This window comes from Lepidochelys kempii, chromosome 2 (assembly GCF_965140265.1).
Source record: "Lepidochelys kempii isolate rLepKem1 chromosome 2, rLepKem1.hap2, whole genome shotgun sequence".
In the NCBI taxonomy this organism is placed as follows: Eukaryota; Metazoa; Chordata; order Testudines; family Cheloniidae; genus Lepidochelys; species Lepidochelys kempii.
In genome coordinates this window covers 122,685,587-122,704,230 of record NC_133257.1, presented here as the reverse complement: position 1 = coordinate 122,704,230, position 18,644 = coordinate 122,685,587, and the positions used below count along the sequence as shown (strand labels likewise).

General features: G+C 40.4%; 1 protein-coding gene across 13 annotated transcripts in view; it reads left to right on the top strand.

Annotated features, from left to right (window-relative positions):
- RELCH (RAB11 binding and LisH domain, coiled-coil and HEAT repeat containing) overlaps nt 1–18,644 on the top strand; it is a 122,377-nt gene that overhangs the window by 59,304 nt on the left and 44,429 nt on the right. For 9 of the 13 annotated variants that reach the window (XM_073332228.1, XM_073332224.1, XM_073332225.1 and 6 more), the window contains 5 exons: nt 4,134–4,224; nt 8,403–8,474; nt 13,393–13,533; nt 14,396–14,560; nt 15,346–15,493. In XM_073332228.1, the coding sequence (XP_073188329.1) occupies nt 4,134–4,224; nt 8,403–8,474; nt 13,393–13,533; nt 14,396–14,560; nt 15,346–15,493 (617 nt within the window). The remainder of the gene's footprint in view (nt 1–4,133; nt 4,225–8,402; nt 8,475–13,392; nt 13,534–14,395; nt 14,561–15,345; nt 15,494–18,644) is intronic. The other 4 variants (XM_073332227.1, XM_073332231.1, XM_073332226.1 and 1 more) reach the window with 4 other exon arrangements.

Here is an 18,644-nt window from a genome sequence, read left to right as displayed (position 1 = left end):
CTGTCCACAAAACCTGGAAATTGCTACCTACGTCATAGGGTCTCAGAAAGCCTGTATGTAAAGAGTGAGTCCTTGTTCCTTTTCAGGATCTTCAGGCTTGTGAATTTCACCTCCAAAATATACAGTGCTTTCAGTGAAAAAGTTTTGGATGTCCCAATACAATTTGTGTTGCTAACATTATTCTGTACTTTTTTAATATATAGAACTGCACAAATTTGTTGTAAGATTTTAGTCATTTGTGATCCAAATATTGCAGTTTTATCAAGCTGAGTTTCTGGGAGCCTCTTTACAGCTGTAACTAGACATCTGATTTCCAGCTAATAAAAGTGAAGTGAACCAACAATATTTTGCTTAAACTTTCACATTCAGCCCTTTACTATAAAATATGGGATGATATCTGAAAATTTCAGGTGTCAATTTTCCAGCAGAAAATATCAGAAAAAATATTTCTGCAATACCATGCAACAAAGTTCATATCTTAAAAGTAAAGTTAGTAAACATTCTAATACTCCTCTGATTAGCTGATCTCTGTGTTCAAACTTCAGTTGTCTAGTTAAAGCCCAAATTTTACATCCCTAGAATCCTAACAAATGTATGAACCTAAATCAAAATAAGATTCTGAGTACAAGCAGGAAAGTGTTTCTTCTTCAACACTGACTGCACAGTCAACATTTTACCTAAATTTTGTTTATATTATGTCTTAACGGTGTACAACCACTTGTCAGGAGGATCATGCAAGTGGAAATAGTCAAAACCATTCAGACATAATGATTTGAAAGGGTGGTGTCAGTCTGCTCTGTTAGGTACAGTGTTCATATGCTACTCAAGATCAACCACTGTGTAGAGACCTACAGTATACAATATCTCAGATGGGTAATGGATGGACTTTCATAAGTGCCTTGGAGGGTCGGGGGATTGGTGCATCAGTTCAGCAGGTTTAGTTCTATTTTTTTCTTTACATAAAAACATAAGGTGAAATGTGACATAGACTTGCTATAGTGTGATCCCATTTGTAATTGAACTATTAATAGCTAGTTGAACATTGGTGAATTATACTTATTACATACTAACTATATAGTGTAATAGACAGAGGATTTAATTACATATGCTTGACTGTGTACACACTATCCATGGGTAATAATCACATTAGCCCATAAGCATGTTGCCACCAATTTGTATGTATTCATCATATGTACAAACATGAAAGAGCTTGTTTTAGTTTATTATTAAGAGCAGTGAGGCTATATATACAAGAGTGTATAGGTTTTACCAAATATTTTAATAAATATCTGTATGGAAACTATTTCAGACTTCCATTTCTTGACAATTTTAAAGTTGTTTTTGGGTGCCTTTCATATTAATTTCAAAGACAGTTTCAGGAAACTCTGAAAAGTGTTCATATTTCCATGTTCCCTTTTGAAGTGTGCATTAAAACTCAGTTTCCAACCTCATAAGAGACTTTTGGATCCTGAGCTAACTTGGTTGCAAGGTTAGGAGGGCACAGAATTGTTTTCAGGTCAACAGTTGAGTTAAAAACATCAAATAACCCTTCCTAGTATTGACACAATTCCAGCACAAAGACGTGCTGTATTCAAGTTCTGTCACAACTGCATAATCGGATACTGCAGTGAAACTTTTCATCAGTATACTCTCTTTTTATGTTGAGGTGCAGCTGTGCTGTCCAAGCTGAAAAAAGAACCAACTGCAGACACTTGCAAGCTACCTTACTATTTTGTCATATCTCACAATTTTAAGATTCTTTGGGGAAGATCACTACTGCATCTCTCCTAGAGATGAGTTTTGACTAGCTTGATTCTTATTTAATAATTCCCTTTCCTTTTATCCCCTTCCTTAACTTTAAAGGTCTGTTGTTTGTAGTAGAGACTAAAGAAGAAAACCAGTTCACTCTGACAATAGGTTTTTCCCACCATTCCTCACACCTTCCATTCCTTTTGTGAAATCATTCTGATGTGGGTGTATCCCTCCTTTTCAGAGGACTGGGTGATGGATTAGTGTGTAGGTGAGAAATAACCAGCAGAAGCCCTGCCTTTCAACCTTAAGGACATATTGTGAACTGCATTAAGAATGTGTAGGCATGACAATAATTAACATCATAAATTGATGTATTCTTGATTTGTTTCAGTAAATGTGTAAATTCACAAGTAGATTGGTAAACTTACTGGAGGGATGGTATTATATTCATTCTATGCTAAGGTGTTAAAATGTACACATTTATTTTGGCTGCTGACATGGCTAGTAGAACGTAACATTCTATTAAGAGCAGCTATGAATGTAATCATTACGTTACTTGCAAAGTTATTTAAACCCCAATCTTATCAACTCATGCAAAAATAGGCAAAGTTGTAGCAAGATAGGTGTCTATTAAGTAGAAGTTGGAATGTCACAAGTGCTAGCTAAGGAGAATCCACAGGTGCTTGTGACTTGACCCTCTTGTGTCTTCCGGATTCAGACCTCAAAAATACCTCCTTACAGATGTCTTACCATGGTTCTGTCTCTTGAGTCTCTGTCCACGCCTCCTCTTAAAGGGTAAGGAGGCACATACACACTCTGCATGGATTCTGGTTTCATATATACATCTTTAGAAAAGGAGACGATGTTTTAAACCACAGTTAAACTTGAACTCAAATATTGGAAAACATTGCATTGAGGCTCTGGTATTCCCAGGTGGTTTTTGAAGAATTTTCCTATCCTCCTACTTGCGTGGTGCCTCATGAGCTAGCTTTTTATTTTAAAATTGATCTTTTTGGATGTAGGTGTAGCCATTCAACTGGTAATCAAAAGCCATGGGAAGGAGGTAAAACTTGATCAAACCTTTTGCAATAAAAACTTGAAATATATAACATTTTTGCAGCTCGGGGAGGAATAGTTTTGCTTTCGTAAACTGGGTGTATGGATAGAGTCCCTAAAGAAATTCAGATTTCTTTAAGTTTTTAAACTAAAGTGATTGCATAGTCTGATTAAGTTCTCTAACGGGTCACAGTTTTGTCAGCCTTTTACAAACTTGAGTACGTCTGAAGATTTCAGATACCTTTCTGACTGAGTAATAGGATCATTCTTTTAAAAGCCCATGTGACCAATTTTGTGTCAAAAGCAGTAGATTAAATAAAACCTTCCTAACTTTAGATTTACTTTATTTGAGCTGACCATTTTCAGAAAACACTAACAAATACTTCTGTTACAAACAGTTATTCCATGTTTTCCATGAACAGCCTTAATCCATAGTCTGACATATTATACCATCACAACAGTAAAATATTAACATTCTCTACTTTCAAAATTAGACAAAACAGTTACTTTGCAAATGTTTAAATTCTTGAAACATAGAATTCCAGACTTCCAAGTTATAATTACTGTTACCAGCCTTCTGACAAGAATTGAGTCCACATATTGTGGACGAGAATTTTATCCACCTAAAAAAAAGTGTTTGTGTATATGTATATATCATGAAACCACTTCTCAAGGAAAATTCAATTACTGCTATTAACAAGGTTCATCAAGCATTTAAGGCACAAAATATTATGTAGTAGTGCACTTTTTTTACTAATGCATTGATATTCTAACAGTATTAGAAAACTAACAAATAGTAAGGGGGCTTAATTATTGATGATGTATATCTGAGAATAGGTATCCTCTAAATCATAGGTTCTCAGCCTTTTCTTTCTGAGGCCCCCCTTAACATGCTATAAAAATTCCATAGCCCACAGGTGCCACAAGAACTGTTTTTTTTCTGCATATAAAAGCCAGGGCTGGCATTAGGGAGTAGCAAACAGGGAGTAGCAAACAGGGGGTCCCTTCGAAGCTATATTACTCAGATTTTGGCTTCAGCCCCGGATGACAGGGCTCTGGGCTTCAGACCCATGCAGTGGGGCTTCAGCTTTCCGCTCTGGGTCCCAGCAAGTCTAAGGCTGGCCCTGCTTGGGGGACCCCCTGAAGCCTGCTTGCAGGCCCACAGTCAGCCCCAGATCCATGGTTGAGAACCACTGCTCTAAATAATCCTTTCAGCCTATTATATCTTCTTTTCCTAAAAAGCAGATATAAAATGGAGGCATAAAATATTTATTGTAGGAAAACATTTACAATGTAAACAAGTTAAAGATTTTGATGTTTTTCAGACAGATGATATTGACTGGTTGTGTGGCATTTGCTCGACATGTTGGACCAACACGTGTAGAAGCTGAACTCTTACCACAATGTTGGGAACAGGTAACTGAATATTTCATGCTTACAACAGTAGAGTTTCTGCAGTTTACTAAGGATTTGTTTTAAACCTGCTTATTATGCAGATTTAAAACACAAACAAGGAAGTATTTCTTCACACAGTGCAGTCATCCTGTGGAACTCATTGTCAGGGGATGTTGTGAAGGCCAGAAGTATAACAGGGTTAAAAAAAGAATTAGATAAGTTCATGGAGGATAGGTCCATCAGTGACTGTTAGCCAAGATGGTCAGGGAAGCAGCCCCATTCTCTGGGTGTTCCTAAACCTCTGACTGCTACAAGTTGGGACTAGACAAGAGGGGATGGATCACTCGATAATTGCCCTGTTCTGTTCATTCCCTCTGAAGCATCTGGCACTGGCCACTGTTGGAAAACAGAACACTAGGCTAAATGGATCATTGGACTCACCCAGTGTGGCCCATTTTTCTGTTCTGAAAATATTTTTGATGTATGGAGACACTTCCATCTTGTTTGATAACAAATTTTTGTGCAGCATTGATAGTGCAAGAGCCAAGAAAAAGGAAGCCAGCCAAAGAGAATTAGGGGATTCTAGTTATCTGTAATATACTAAATAAAAAAACTTATTAAAATGCAAATTATGCTTTGTAGGACAGGCATTACAGGGAATAGGAACTTGCATTTCAAGTATGTAAATGATCATTTCCAGTATATGATTCTCTAAATTCCATACCTTAAATATTAGTTGGAAGAATATTTCGATCAATTTTGGTCAATGATGTGTCATCTGATACCCCGAGAGTGTTCATTATAATTAAAAATCTCTAATATTTAAGAGCTTAGCAATCCTAGCTGAAGTGTAACAGAACAATTTTAGTATTAAAGTAGATATGAAGCTGGGAGAAAAAGCTTTTAAAGGGAATTAATGAGATGTATTGTTCTTCAGGTATGTTGGTGTAGGTCCTACTGTAAGTGCAGATGTGCCTCATGAGCCCAAGCTCTAATTTTTTTGAATAGCAGTGCCTGAGGACTGCGCATACACAGTGTGATTCCTTGTGCTCCTGCATGAAGGCATAAAAGGTGGCATAGCTCAGTTCCCTCTTACCACCATGGCAGGAAGATGAAATCCAGCAAGTCCCTGACCCTCTGACTCTCTTCAGAGACTCTTAAACCAGTTCTTTTCCAACTATTGGATGACAAAAATCTTAGTTTCAGTCTATTGATTCCGCTATACATCTTTCTGTAGAGCGGCATGAGGCACTTTGTGCCAAGCACCATATCTCATGGCAGAATACATGAAACCTCAGGTTTCAAACTCTGTCCATCCTGCAACAGACTGATCCTAATCAAAGATGTCAAAGCCAGTGACTCTCCTGCCTAGAGAGAGCAGCGTCTTGGACATGTGCTCTATATTTAAGTTCTTCTCTGTCAGGACCTGCAAGTCCAATGACTCTCTGCGTAAGCTACATCTGTTTGAAACAGTCCATGCAGGTGACTTTGGAGTGACAGTTACGATCAGAGCAAGACCAGATAAATCACCATTGGCTAGCGCTCCCTGGAGCACACATCATGGTGTGGGTTCAGGCAGTGGAAGGGAAGGACACTGGCAAGAGTTACAAGAGGACACTGGCAGAGTTAGCAGAGACTGCCTCAGTGTTGACTGTCCAAGTACAGGCTACTCTAGCTCCTGTACCAACTGCCTCAAAACCAGCACCTCAGTCGTTAAACTTGGTACCGACACCCGCTCCTAAATGGGACACCAACTCAGTCAGACCAAGCTAAATAACTCCAAGACCAAAGGGAAGTCCCAGAGGGAGAAAATGAGACATCACTCCAACAAGGGCAAAGCTCCAAGCAGTCAGTCAGAGAGACCCAGCGCCAATCCCGGTATTGGTTCCCATGACTGAGCTGAGCAAGGAGCTGGGATATGTAATAGAGGTGTCTGTATCGTCTCTAAAGCTGTTCCTGGTATGCTACCTTTTAAAGAAGGGATACTATTCTTTGCCATTGCTGACTAATTCCTTGTCTCCAACATCAAGCAAAATCACTCTATCTTGCCATCAGAGAATGATGCAAGGAAGGATATCAAGGAGCCCCATTCAGAGTACCAGTGCAGGAGTGGTACCTGGCTAACCAGTTTCACTATGCCAATACATTTATAGCATGCTATATAGACCCCAGTGGTCTTATTGGAAACTGTCCACCCATTTGTCCGAGCAGATTAGCCTCCTCCATTTCTAGGAAAAGGAGGAAATCACGTGCTCTGATGGCACCATACACCAAAACCAGACATGGATCCGTGCCCATGGGAACAGGAGATCATAGAGGGACAATGACACCCGCCATCCTCTCCCAACGAATCCTCTTCACTGGATGCAGTAGTAGCACCAGCAGCAACAGAGGACTTTAAAGACTTCCAGGACCTCCTGTCTCAAATTGCGGAGACGCTGGACGTTAAGACTACGTTCATGCAAGAAAAGTCTCACAAGCTCTTTGGTGTCCTGAGTTTGCTGACACAAACCAGGATCGCCCTCCTAAATAATGAAGGAATCTGATAACTGTCAAATGAGACTTCAGAGGCACCGGCCACTCTTCTTCCTGCCTCCGAGTGCTTGGAAAAAAAGTATCAGATGCCCCCAAAAGGATTTGAGCACTTTTATATTCATCCAACCCAGGGCCCTTGGAAGCAAGATATGTTCTTCAATCTCATTGCTGCTCCAGTGCCAAACTATCGTAGAGCAAATATTCTCATGTTGGGGGATGATGGCACTACACCTGTTCAACACTGATGTCAAAGCCAAGTGCCAGAACTTTTGTTCCACATGGGGCATGAGGCCAGATGCATTCCTTCAGCAGTGGTCCCACGGACATTTATATGCCATTCCACTTGATTCCCTTAATCCCCAGGCCAATCTCCAAATTCAAAAGGAACAAAGACATGATTATTCTCATGGCTTAATACTGGCCAAGGCAGTTTTGGCTGACAGACCTACTACAAATGTCCGTCCCATCTTCAGACTACCTGGGCCTGATCTTGCGCCACCACAACCAGTTCTGTGACCTGAAGTCATTGCATGGTTGTTGGCTGGTTGAGTACCACAGATAGTGACAGTCCTCTACAGATCCAGGAAACCCTGATACAGAACATGAATATATCAACCAGAAGAATGTATTCATCTAAATGGAAGAAGTTCTGTATGTCAGCAAGCTAACATGGTCTAGACTCAGTCCATACCACGATACAAAAGATCCTCAACTACATTTTTGCACTTAAAACAGACCGAGCTCTAGTTCAGCTCTATTAAGGTCCGCACTGCAGGAGTTACACACTTATCCACCTGTCAAAGATAGTACTCTTTCCTAGATGTACATTTAATTTTCCTGAGGCTCCTGGAGCCTCCATTTGAGCCTCTCACAGGATGCATCTTACAATCCCTCATTCTGAAGACTGTCTTACTAGCGGCAATTGTTTTGGCCGGGAGAGTGATTGTGCTTCAGGCTCTTGGGGCCGAACCCCTATGTGACATTACATAGGAACAAGGTAGTGCTGAGACTCACATAAAGTTCAGCCCTAAGATTCTCTCAGAATTTCATCTAAACCAGTCAATCTGCCTGCCTTCTTCCCAAAGCTGCACTCTGCCCCAGGGAAGAAGAAACTGTGCACACTAAATGTATCCAGGACTTCTGCTTTATTACATCAACAGAACTAACCCATTCATATTGTTACCCTGTCTCTTTCTAGCTGTAGTTAGGCACTCTAAAGATCAAGTTATCTCTTCACCAAAAAAATAAATATTTATATATATATTTTATGTTACCAGCTGACTGGTGTACTTTTCCCAACAAACTTCAAGGCCCACTGCGCCAGAGTGCAAGCAAGATTCTCCACCTGCTTCAGAAATCTGCCAGTATCAGAAATCTATAAGGTGATAGTGTAGAGTAATCCGCTGACCCTTATCAAACACTAAGTCTTGGACTTAGCTGCTAAATCAGCTATCAGGTTTGAGAGAGAGGTACTACAATCACTGTTTGGTTGATACTGCTGATATTCTTCATTTCCCAACCCTATTGGACACTGCTATTCAAAAACATCTGATATTGCTTACCTGAGGCTCTATGTGTGCTTATAGTGCGGGATCCACACTGAGAACATCTTGAAGAACCACAGTTACTATAGAATAAGTAAACGTTCTATTTCTCTTCACCAGATCAATCACAAATACCCAGAGAGACGATTACTAGTGGCAGAGTCCTGTGGAGCTCTAGCACCTTATCTTCCTGTAAGTATTTGTATTTACTGCTAACACTTTGTTTGGTAGAGAGTAAGAGGAAAACATATAGCAGGGGTGGCCAAACAATCTTCAGAAGTTTGAGAGACGGCTGAGCATGCCAAGACTTGGGGTTTCAGTTCCGCTCCTGCTGCACCCTGAGACTCCTCTCTCCATGGGACAGAAGCCCCTAGATCCACCACCCCACTGCAGGTAGGAGTCCCGACTTCCCCGCCCCACCCAGTCTCATAGGCAGAGAATGGAAGGGGGGTTGGGGGAGCTTCATGAGCCTCAGTTTAATTGTAAAAGAGCAGCATGTGGCTCACGAGCCACGGTTTGGCCACGTCTGAACAAATGGCTTTGGCTGTTACCCTATCACTTACCACTTTCACATTCAAAGGGGGAAAATATCTTGAGGGATGATGTTGGTTGTAACATTATATATTCTTCTATATTCTAGAAGTGCTCCACTAGAGGTGCTCCACTAGAGGTGCTCCACTTCAGGTGTGCTCACACCACTTGCACCTTTAATTGGAGATTTTTGGTTGCTGTGCCCATTTGGCCCATGCATGAGCCCTACACTTCCTCATGCCCTGCTCTGAGGCTCTATGGGGCTGCATGGGCAAATCACCCACATTTCCTTCTCAGCTGCCTTGGCCTGAGCCAGTGTTAGTGTGCCTTACTGTTCAAACCTGACAACTTTGTCTAGTTATCTTTCTTTATTATTTATCTTATTTTATGAAGTGGTTTAGGGGGATTTTCTTTTGTTCCCATTTGCCTTTTCAGGGGGATCTTATCCTGTTGAGATAACCATTGCCCTGGTGTATGCCAGGCTCTCTGAGCTTCAAATGGCATGTCTCTTGCTGGGAGGCTGTCTGGGTCAGTGACATGCATTCCCATTGTATCTGCTGTTTGAGAAAGTCTTATATCATGCAAAAGTGCTCCATTTGCTCCGCTTTTAAAGGCAGGGCAATGTAGAATCAGTCGTTAAAATCCAGACTCTTAATGATGGAGCGTTTCCTCCAGCTGGCCTCATATCCAGACCAGGAGACACCTCCCTACCCCTTTGGGCATCAGTCTCTGAGTGAACACAATGCCCCCTCAACTTCGGTACATTCACCTGGGTCTACCAGAGGTAAATCCATGAAGACCCATAGAAAGAGGAGCCAAGAAAAAAAGAAAACCCAGTTTGGTCCCTGTGAAGTAAGACTGCCATGGAGACCTCTGGGTACAGCTGAGGCGCAAGATGCTGTTGGTACCAACATTTTGTCCAGAGCTTCAGGCTCCTCTGAGAATAAGGGCAACAAACATGCCTCGGTACCAACACTTTCAGCGTCACAGAAGCAGAACACTGCAACAAGAGAACCTAAGCATTCCAGTTCTAAGAGAACAGTGCCCACAACTCCTTCTGTACTGTTTGTATCAAAATTGACCCCCCTAAAACTGCATTGTGCCAGGAAGATGCTACGCTTCTCATACAGTCTCGATGCCTCTTTAGGCATCCTCATCAATACCAACTAATTTTAGCTAGAAGGAACTTTCCAGATCAACTTATATCCTCGGTACTGATAGTGGAACAGGGTCCCATTCTCCAAGCCCACCTGGTACCACAGGAGTTCGAATTCTTTAAGTACTTACTTGTTTCAGAGGAATTGGAGTCTCCGTTGTTAATGGTTACAAAAGATTGTCAGTACCAAGACAGCCATAGTCTCCAAGGTAGACCTTCCCCACTACTGCTTGATTCTCCAATGCCTTCAGTGAGTCTGGGGCTCCCTACCTTAATGAGGAGGAATTATCCTCCAATTCAAATGCCTCAGTCCAAGATTCCTCTACTCTTCAGATAAGGGAACTCCTTCCTGACACTTTTGAAAAGAGCAAGAAGTTGCATCAAAGGCAGACCTGTGTTCCCACAACCTGGTTTGAGCACCAATGATGCAACCCCAATGCCTTTTGGACCCCCCAGTGGCGATACCGTGATTCTTGGACTGGATATTAACAGCAGTTTTCTCTTGCCCCTAATCTTTCTTGTGGGGACAACAGAGGGAGATGCTCCCCTGTTCCAAATGGCCCTCCTCCACTACCTCAGGCACAAGAGTCCTTTGAGGAGCTGGAGGCCAGGGCAGATAAAGAAGACAGTCTTCAAATATTTCTTCATCTTCCCAAGATTAGGTGATTCCTCCCCCACCTGTCTATGGCTGATAACTTCAGACACTTCCGGGAGTTAATGAACCGCTCTACAGATCCTTTTTTGGAAGAGGTCGGGGATTCGCAGCATAAGTTCCTGGATATTCTTCAACTGACTGTCTCTACCTGAGTTGCCCTGCTGTTAATGAGGCCCTGTTGGATCCTGCCAAATCCATCTGATGGAGCCCTGCGACGATACCACCAGTATGTAAATAGGCCAATACGAAATGTTATGTTCTTGCTAAAGACGCGAATTTTTGTTCACCCATCTAGCACCAAACTTCATGGTTGTGTAGGCAGTGAATAGGCATGGCAGACAACACCATGGAAAGACCACACCATGTAATAAAGACCAAAACGTCTTTATCTATTTGGCAGAAAGACATACTCATCTGCGACTCTTTAATTTAGGATAGCTGACTGTCAAGCTTTCATGACAAAGTACAGTCATTAAAATTGTGCCAAATTTACCACCTTTCTTGATCATCTGCTGGCTGATTACTGTGAGCAGCTTCAGGCTCTGATTAACAAGGTTCAGCTGTTAGCTAGAACAGAGGTTCTCAAACTGTGGTCCGCGAGCTCCATTCAGGTGTTCTGTGAATAGTTCCCTCTAAGGTGCATGCCTGGGTGGCCACACACAAGAGAATGAAGGGCCACCCACCTAATTAGTGGCCGCAGAGGCGTGGCTCCACTAATTAGGTGCCTGGACCCTGGAGAAGACGCACATGTAAGGTGAGGTGGTGGCCTTGGGGGAAATAGAGGGTCGGTGGGAGGGGGCAGTGGGGTAAGAAGAGGGGGTGGAGGTTATTTGGGATGTGCAGGGCTGTGGTGGCCAGAGAAAGAGGCAAGAGCTCCAGGGCTGCAGCTGCCAGAGAGTGATGGCCCTGCTTCACAACCCAGCTCAGTGGCTGCCACGGCAGGAGACCCCCCTGCCCCTTCCCATCCCCAGCTTGGGGACTGCCATGGCGGGGGAGAGAGGGAGAGACCCCCCCGTCCCCTTTCCCAGATCCAGATCAGGGGCTGTCACAGCAGGGGAGAGAGGGCACATCCATTGCATTAGAAAGGTAAGACTACTGTTATGAAAACATGAGTTATGTGCTTTTATTTGTAGAACAAAAAAAGTTTACTACTACTTTTTTTTATATAGTGCTTTTATCCAAAGCGCTTTCCAATAGTTAGCTAACGGTACAAACAGAATTTGGAAAGATCATTAAGTGGTCCACTGAGACTCTCAGCAATTTTCAAGTAGTCTGCGAAAAAAAACGTTTGAGAACCACTGAGCTAGAACATTGTTACAGGTCTCGTTGGATTCAGCCAACGCTACCACTTGATCCATCTCGACAATAGTGGTCATGCGAAAGGCATTCTGACTCCAGCTGTCTGGATTCCCAAGGCAGGTCGAAAACACGGTTGAGGTTCTTCCCCCTTTGATGGGCTAAAGCTATTCAGTGAATCCACTGATGAGTCCTTGCATACTCTTAAGGATTTAGGATCCCTTCAGATTTACACACCTTCAAACTGTTAGTGGATCCCAGACAACAGTGATCCTTCCCAGTTCATTCTCAGAATTCCAGAGATGTTATGAGCTGCCCAGGAAGAAATCAAGGTTCCAGAGAAAGAGACCACCTGCTTCCTCTGCGTCTGCTTCTGAACACTTATAATTTAAGCATTAGTTTGATGTGCTGGTCTTGGGCCTGGAACACCACAAAACCAAGCTACATCTACACCATTCCGTGTACCTTCTGCCATTTGGAAACACTCTCTTCTACTTTCTGTCCACATGTGGGAGAATCACATCAGGCAAATGATGCTGGAGGTTGAGTTCAGGATATGCAATCCATTTTACCTCCCTCTCCATACCTACCCTGACAGATTAAAATAACCAAAATTCTCACTGTCTTCAGGACAAAATGCAAAACCCATCTCTATGATTTACTTTCAGTGGGACATAAGTAAATGTTTAAGTGCTTTCCTGAATATAGACTCTTTTCTGAATCAAGACCTATATCAATTGATTCTGATAAAAGAATTCCTCCATTAGAGGAGAAGTGATTACTACTGTAGTAAGAAGTCTTAATACTGTAACTTATTTTCTGTAAGTGGCTCAGATACCATAATGATCATGGTAGAAATATCAAGAAAGTAAGTGTTCTTATTCAATGTGAAGGGAAGAACTATTCTATCTCAGATGCTACTACATGTTAATTGTTGGCGAATACTTTTTTTAATGTTGACCAATGTTTTAGGTTAAAATCTAAGGGTTTTTTAATCTGACATCCAACTGCCTGGCTAAACCATGTTATAGCACAATTTAGATGCTGAACTTTTTTTGTAGCCAAAATTGCTTTCATCAGACCAGTATTGTAAAGGCTAAGAGTTATCAACATTCAGTAAAGTTGTATCACTTTCCAGGATATGATTTGTATTATTTCTAGATGTGTCGTCAGAAAAGTCAGCAAGAAGTTATTACATGCTTTCCATGTTTTCACAATATATGATTCTCGTGAGTAGTTAGAGGACTTGGGTTCTATGCTTAGATTCACGGTAGACTTTATAGTGGGACTTGTGGAAGTTGCTGGTACTCTATCTCTATGTAGCATCCCCATCAGTAAAAATGACAATAATACTTTATTCTCACAATACTCTTGTGATTAAGTAAATTTCATTGTTTGGAAGTTACTATATATGTGCAAAGTATTTACTCAATTTACATATTTAGCAGATATATCTTTCTCTGTATATTTAGAAAGAGATTCGTAGTTCATTGGTGCTTTCCATGCTGCAACAGATGCTAATGGAAGATAAGGCAGATCTGGTACGAGAAGCTGTGATCAAAAGCCTGGGTATCATCATGGGATATATAGATGATCCAGACAAATACCAACAGGTATCATTCAGGGCTAAAGTCCATATGTATATAATACATGTTACGATGCATCCATGCTTCAGACACTTTTGAATATAGTATTTTTCATGTAAATTACTCACAATTAGTCACTGTGATGAAAAAAGGAGGAAAAGTTACATTTCCAGTTATCTGTAGTACCTCAGGGATGAGCTTCATATAGGGTACTTTCTTCAACTTGTCCTTCTGTTTTTCACATTGAAGAGCAGTTACACCTCAGTCCCAGTACTTACTTGCATAAACCTGTAGGGACAGTGCCTGAGCATCATATGTTAAGGCTCTAATACAACTTTTTAATCTCTTGCAGTTATAATCCCTTTTGTGGCATCATAATTTACCTAGCAAAGTTTCGAAATGAAATACTGAAAATATATAGCACAGCGTGTACAGAAAATATATAGTGTAGTATTTATATTATATAATAGGAGCAGGATATTTTCAGAATAGAATGTTTTCCAGTTGTACTTGTTTAAGTTGGTGTTTAAAGTCTGTTCGTATCCATCTTCTTATGTGAGTGTCTTTTCACCTAGCTAGCTTCACCCTTGCCAATGTTTGGTAATTTAGCTTATATTCACTATTTTTTTTAAAGAGTAAACTAAAGGAGGGAAGAAAATTACTTGTTTGAGGGTTACTGATATGTATCAGTTTTGTAGGTCATCCATATACTACAGTGACAAGTACTTTTTATATCAGTTTAATAACTCTAAAATAATAGATAGCAATCTAATCCTTCTAAATGCACATTTCCTCACTGCTTGAGATATATTCTATTTTTTGTAATCTGCATTTTGAAAAATGATATATACACAACAGTTGTAATATGTGCTTTACTGTGTTCTGCCAGGGTTTCGAACTGCTGCTTTCAGCTTTAGGAGATCCCTCAGAACGAGTAGTTAGTGCAACACATCAGGTATTTTTACCCGCCTATGCTGCCTGGACTACAGAACTGGGAAATTTACAGTCACATCTTATACCTACACTGCTTAATAAGATTGAAAAGTTACTCAGGGTAGGTGTTCAATTCATACATCTCTAATTAGATTTTTTCTATGTATCTTTATCTGATATGCACACTTAATTTTCATATCACTTAAAAAAAAAATACCAGTTCCTACAGTGGGTTTGTGGGGAGAATTTTTCAGGACTTTTATGTTGGGATTTCATAGCTTTTGCTCTTAAGAAAAAATAATTAGATTGTGCTTCAGACCTTGTAGTCAACATGCCTAAATTTAATGGAAATGGTAGGAAACAAACATTTAAATGGACTGAAGTAATCAAAATGGATAGTACTAAAACAAAATGAAAACATTGTCAAGAAATAAATAGCAAAATAGAAAGGCCTCATTCTTATCTCAAAAGTGCAGATCATGTATTTTCGAATTCTCGACCAATGGGTGGGTTTGTGAATTCTTGTCCAGCACCTGTATAAAAGTTGCATTCTTGAACTATTAATCTTGATCCTTCAGAATCTTGATCCTTCAGAATATAAGAATGATCATGGAACCTAACCACTTTCAGAACTAATACAAAACTTACTTATTTTTATTTAATTCTACTGTTTTTTCTAACACCTAAAGAGGTAGACGCACACACAAGAATTGTGAAGTCATTAATCTTGCTCTTGCGGGTATGGAAGGAGTGTGCAAGGTGTGTTTCTGTTGAGCGTTCTTGAGAGAGACTAAAATACTGTGGTGATAGGGGATCGATAATTGCCATTATCTGATTGACATTTAATTGACATTAAACCAACAAAAAATATGAAAACCCTTAAAAAACCTCATACTTGTATTTCAGGAAGGAGATCATGGGCTGGATGAACATAAGCTACACATGTATCTTTCTGCTTTGCAGTCCTTGATTCCTTCACTGTTTTCACTGGTACTACAGAATGCACCTTTCACAAGCAAAGCTAAGCTCCAGGGTGAAGTGCCACCAATAGAAGGTATCTAATTCATTAAATACTATGAAAACTTTCTCTAGAATCCAATTGATCAATCTAACATCAGTCAACAATAAATACATAGAAAAAAGCTAGAAACTCTATAGGGTCAGGTGAAATGGTCTCAAGTTGCAGTGGGGGAGATTTAGGTTGGATATTAGGAAAAACTTTCACTAGAAGGGTGGTGAAACACTGGAATGCGTTACCTAGGGAGGTGGTGGAATCTCCTTCCTTCGAAGTTTTTAAGGTCAGGCTTGACAAAGCCCTGGCTGGGATGATTTAATTGGGGATCGGTCCTGCTTTGAGCAGGGGGTTGGATTAAATGACCTCCTGAGGTCCCTTCCAACCCTGATATTCTATGATTCTATGAAACTATATTTTAGTTGAAATATATGAGTCTGTAGAGTTCTTATGTAGAACAGTGGAAATTGTAATGTAAACTTTGTAGCTTTATATAACCTCACTGTATGTTTAGCATTGTGGTTTTAGGTTTCCAAACTCAGGAACCTTTTTTTAATCTCAAACTTTTTCAAGTGCTGTCACTGCAAATCTATTTTAGTAGTACATCTCTGGAGTTGCCTGAAGTTCCCTTAATGTAACCAAGCCAATGGAGAGACTTATTTGCTCCCAGCACTAACTTGTAAAGCTTTGCCATGTCCTTTTTCTCTTTGTTCCTCTCTCTCTCTCTTTTTTGGTGAAACTACATTTTTTTCCCCCATTTTACATAAGAGTTCAGATCTAGTAGCAACAGTAAGCTAGTATGTTCAAAGAAACAGGAAAATCTTAATGAACTATAGAGATTGTCAATAGAAAAAGAGTCCAAAAGGATAGCCATTTGTCTAATAACACAATATTTCAGGTTTCAGAGTAGCAGCCATGTTAGTCTGTATTCGCAAAAAGAAAAGGACGACTTGTGGCACCTTAGAGACTAACAAATTTATTTGAGCATCCGATGAAGTGAGCTGTAGCTCACGAAAGCTTATGCTCAAATAAATTTGTTAGTCTCTAAGGTGCCACAAGTCCTCCTTTTCTTTTTACAGTTTTTCAGGGAGATTTGTAATGGGGGTCATCGGCGCCTGCTGTTGAGCTGTACAGTTTAGGGCTAAGCCAGCCCTGATTACAAGATGCGCCTCACCTGAGATGAATCAGGTGATTCTAACTTAAAAGGCAGCAGGGTGTGGTTGAGAGTATCAGAGACTGCCAGAGGCAGGAAGCCTAGAGAAAGCTCAAGAAACAGAAGCCTGAGAATCTATAGCTGGCTTGAAGAAGCCGCTGCAGAGAGTAAGATGGGCTTCTGCAGAGATAATGAACTGTGACCCAGATAAGAAGAAGAGAGCTGGGAATCCCTCACCCCTAACTATGGGGAGTGACAGGTTTCAGAGTAGCGGCCGTGTTAGTCTGTATTCGCAAAGAGAAAAGGAGGACTTGTGGCACCTTAGAGACTAACAAATTTATTTGAGCATCCGATGAAGTGAGCTGTAGCTCACGAAAGCTTATGCTCAGATAAATTTGTTAGTCTCCAAGGTGCCACAGGTCCTCCTTTTCTTTTTATGGGGAGTGAGACACAGGACTGGGGTTGAGGCCTGGTGGGAAGTGTTCCTAGAGTTCGTTTGAGGATCCCTGTGAAGCACAAAATGGGGTGGGACACTGCAAAGGCACCCCAATCACAAGTAGGGATCAGGAGATAGTACACACCTACCGTGCTATAAGGATGATTTTTCAGCTGCTAGTTTCTTTATATGGTTTTCCTTCACTTATCCAAAATTAATACTTTTTTCCCTCTCACCTGTGTAAACCAATTACATAATGTAATCAGAAGCTGTCTGCATTTCATGCCTGTTTAAGTAGGCAATTTGTAAACATAAAAGGTTTCTTGCATGGGCTTTCTGATGATCACTCTCAAGAATAGCACATAGCCAGTAATACATAGGGAAATACTTCTTAACTGCTTTAAAGTCGTCTTTTGTTTCATTGGTTTCTCTGAGTCAGGAGGTACAATAATGTAAGTGGTACATTTTTCACACTGAAATAGTAGTAGAGGATAATAGTGCAGGACCTTCTCCACTTATTGCATACCTACACAATGTCTAAACAGGTACTGAATAGACTGGACTGTAGATACACCATAATCAGCTCTCCGAGGCTGTAAAATATTTTTACATTACATTAATCTTTTTAGGCTTTACTGGCAATACTGGCTCTATAGGAAACTTGGGGATGCTGTACATAATCCATAACCCTACACAAACAGTAATGTGCTGTGTGTACATACAAAGATGTGTGAATATTTTAGATTTTAAAAATTCTAAAAGTTAACTGATATGTACATCTGAATTTTTGACATTAACATATAACTGTTAAACTTTTACTGCCATCAGTGACTCAGATGAACGCTTACCCTAAGTCACTCCTGTCTATGCCTAGAATACTATAAAGTTTCAGAATTTAGTTAGAGTGACAATTTCTCCATTATTAGAGACACAAGGTAGGTGAGCTCGAAAGCTTGTCTCTCTCACCAATAGAAGTTAAGAGATCCAGTGGTCCAATAAGAGATAATACTTCATCCACCTTCTCTCTAATATCCTGGGACCAACATGGCTACAACAACACTGCATACATAAAGGAAAAATCTCATGTATGCAATTTCCATTGTTCTAGTAACTTCTGATGGAAACCCAATATGTTCTTTTTGAGTGAATTCAGCAATAGGGGACATCATGTCCTTATAGTTGAACTTTTTGCAAGGTACAGTTATATACATGTTTAGGAGGAGTTGAGAGTATAAAAACCAAATTAGGTTAATATAATCCATAACCATTATGTTAAAAATATTGTCTTAGGTTCATAAGCTTGCCTCCAGAATTCTCCTTAGCCTTCTTTTTATGTTTTGTAAATTGTTGAATTTTAGCCTCAGAAGAAGTTTAGTGATCAAAAACATAGAATTCCCTTCAGATTAATATGGAAAGAAGGAAATAATCTTGTGATTTAAAGCATAGTACAGGGAATCAGGAGACCCAGTTTTCTATTTCTTGCTCCTCCACAGAGTTGCTATGAGATCTTTGGAGAATCTCCTAGTCTCTCTACTTCCTACCTCTCTACCTCTGTTTCCCCATCTGTAAAGTCCCCACCTACCTTTATGACTTAGACTTGACCT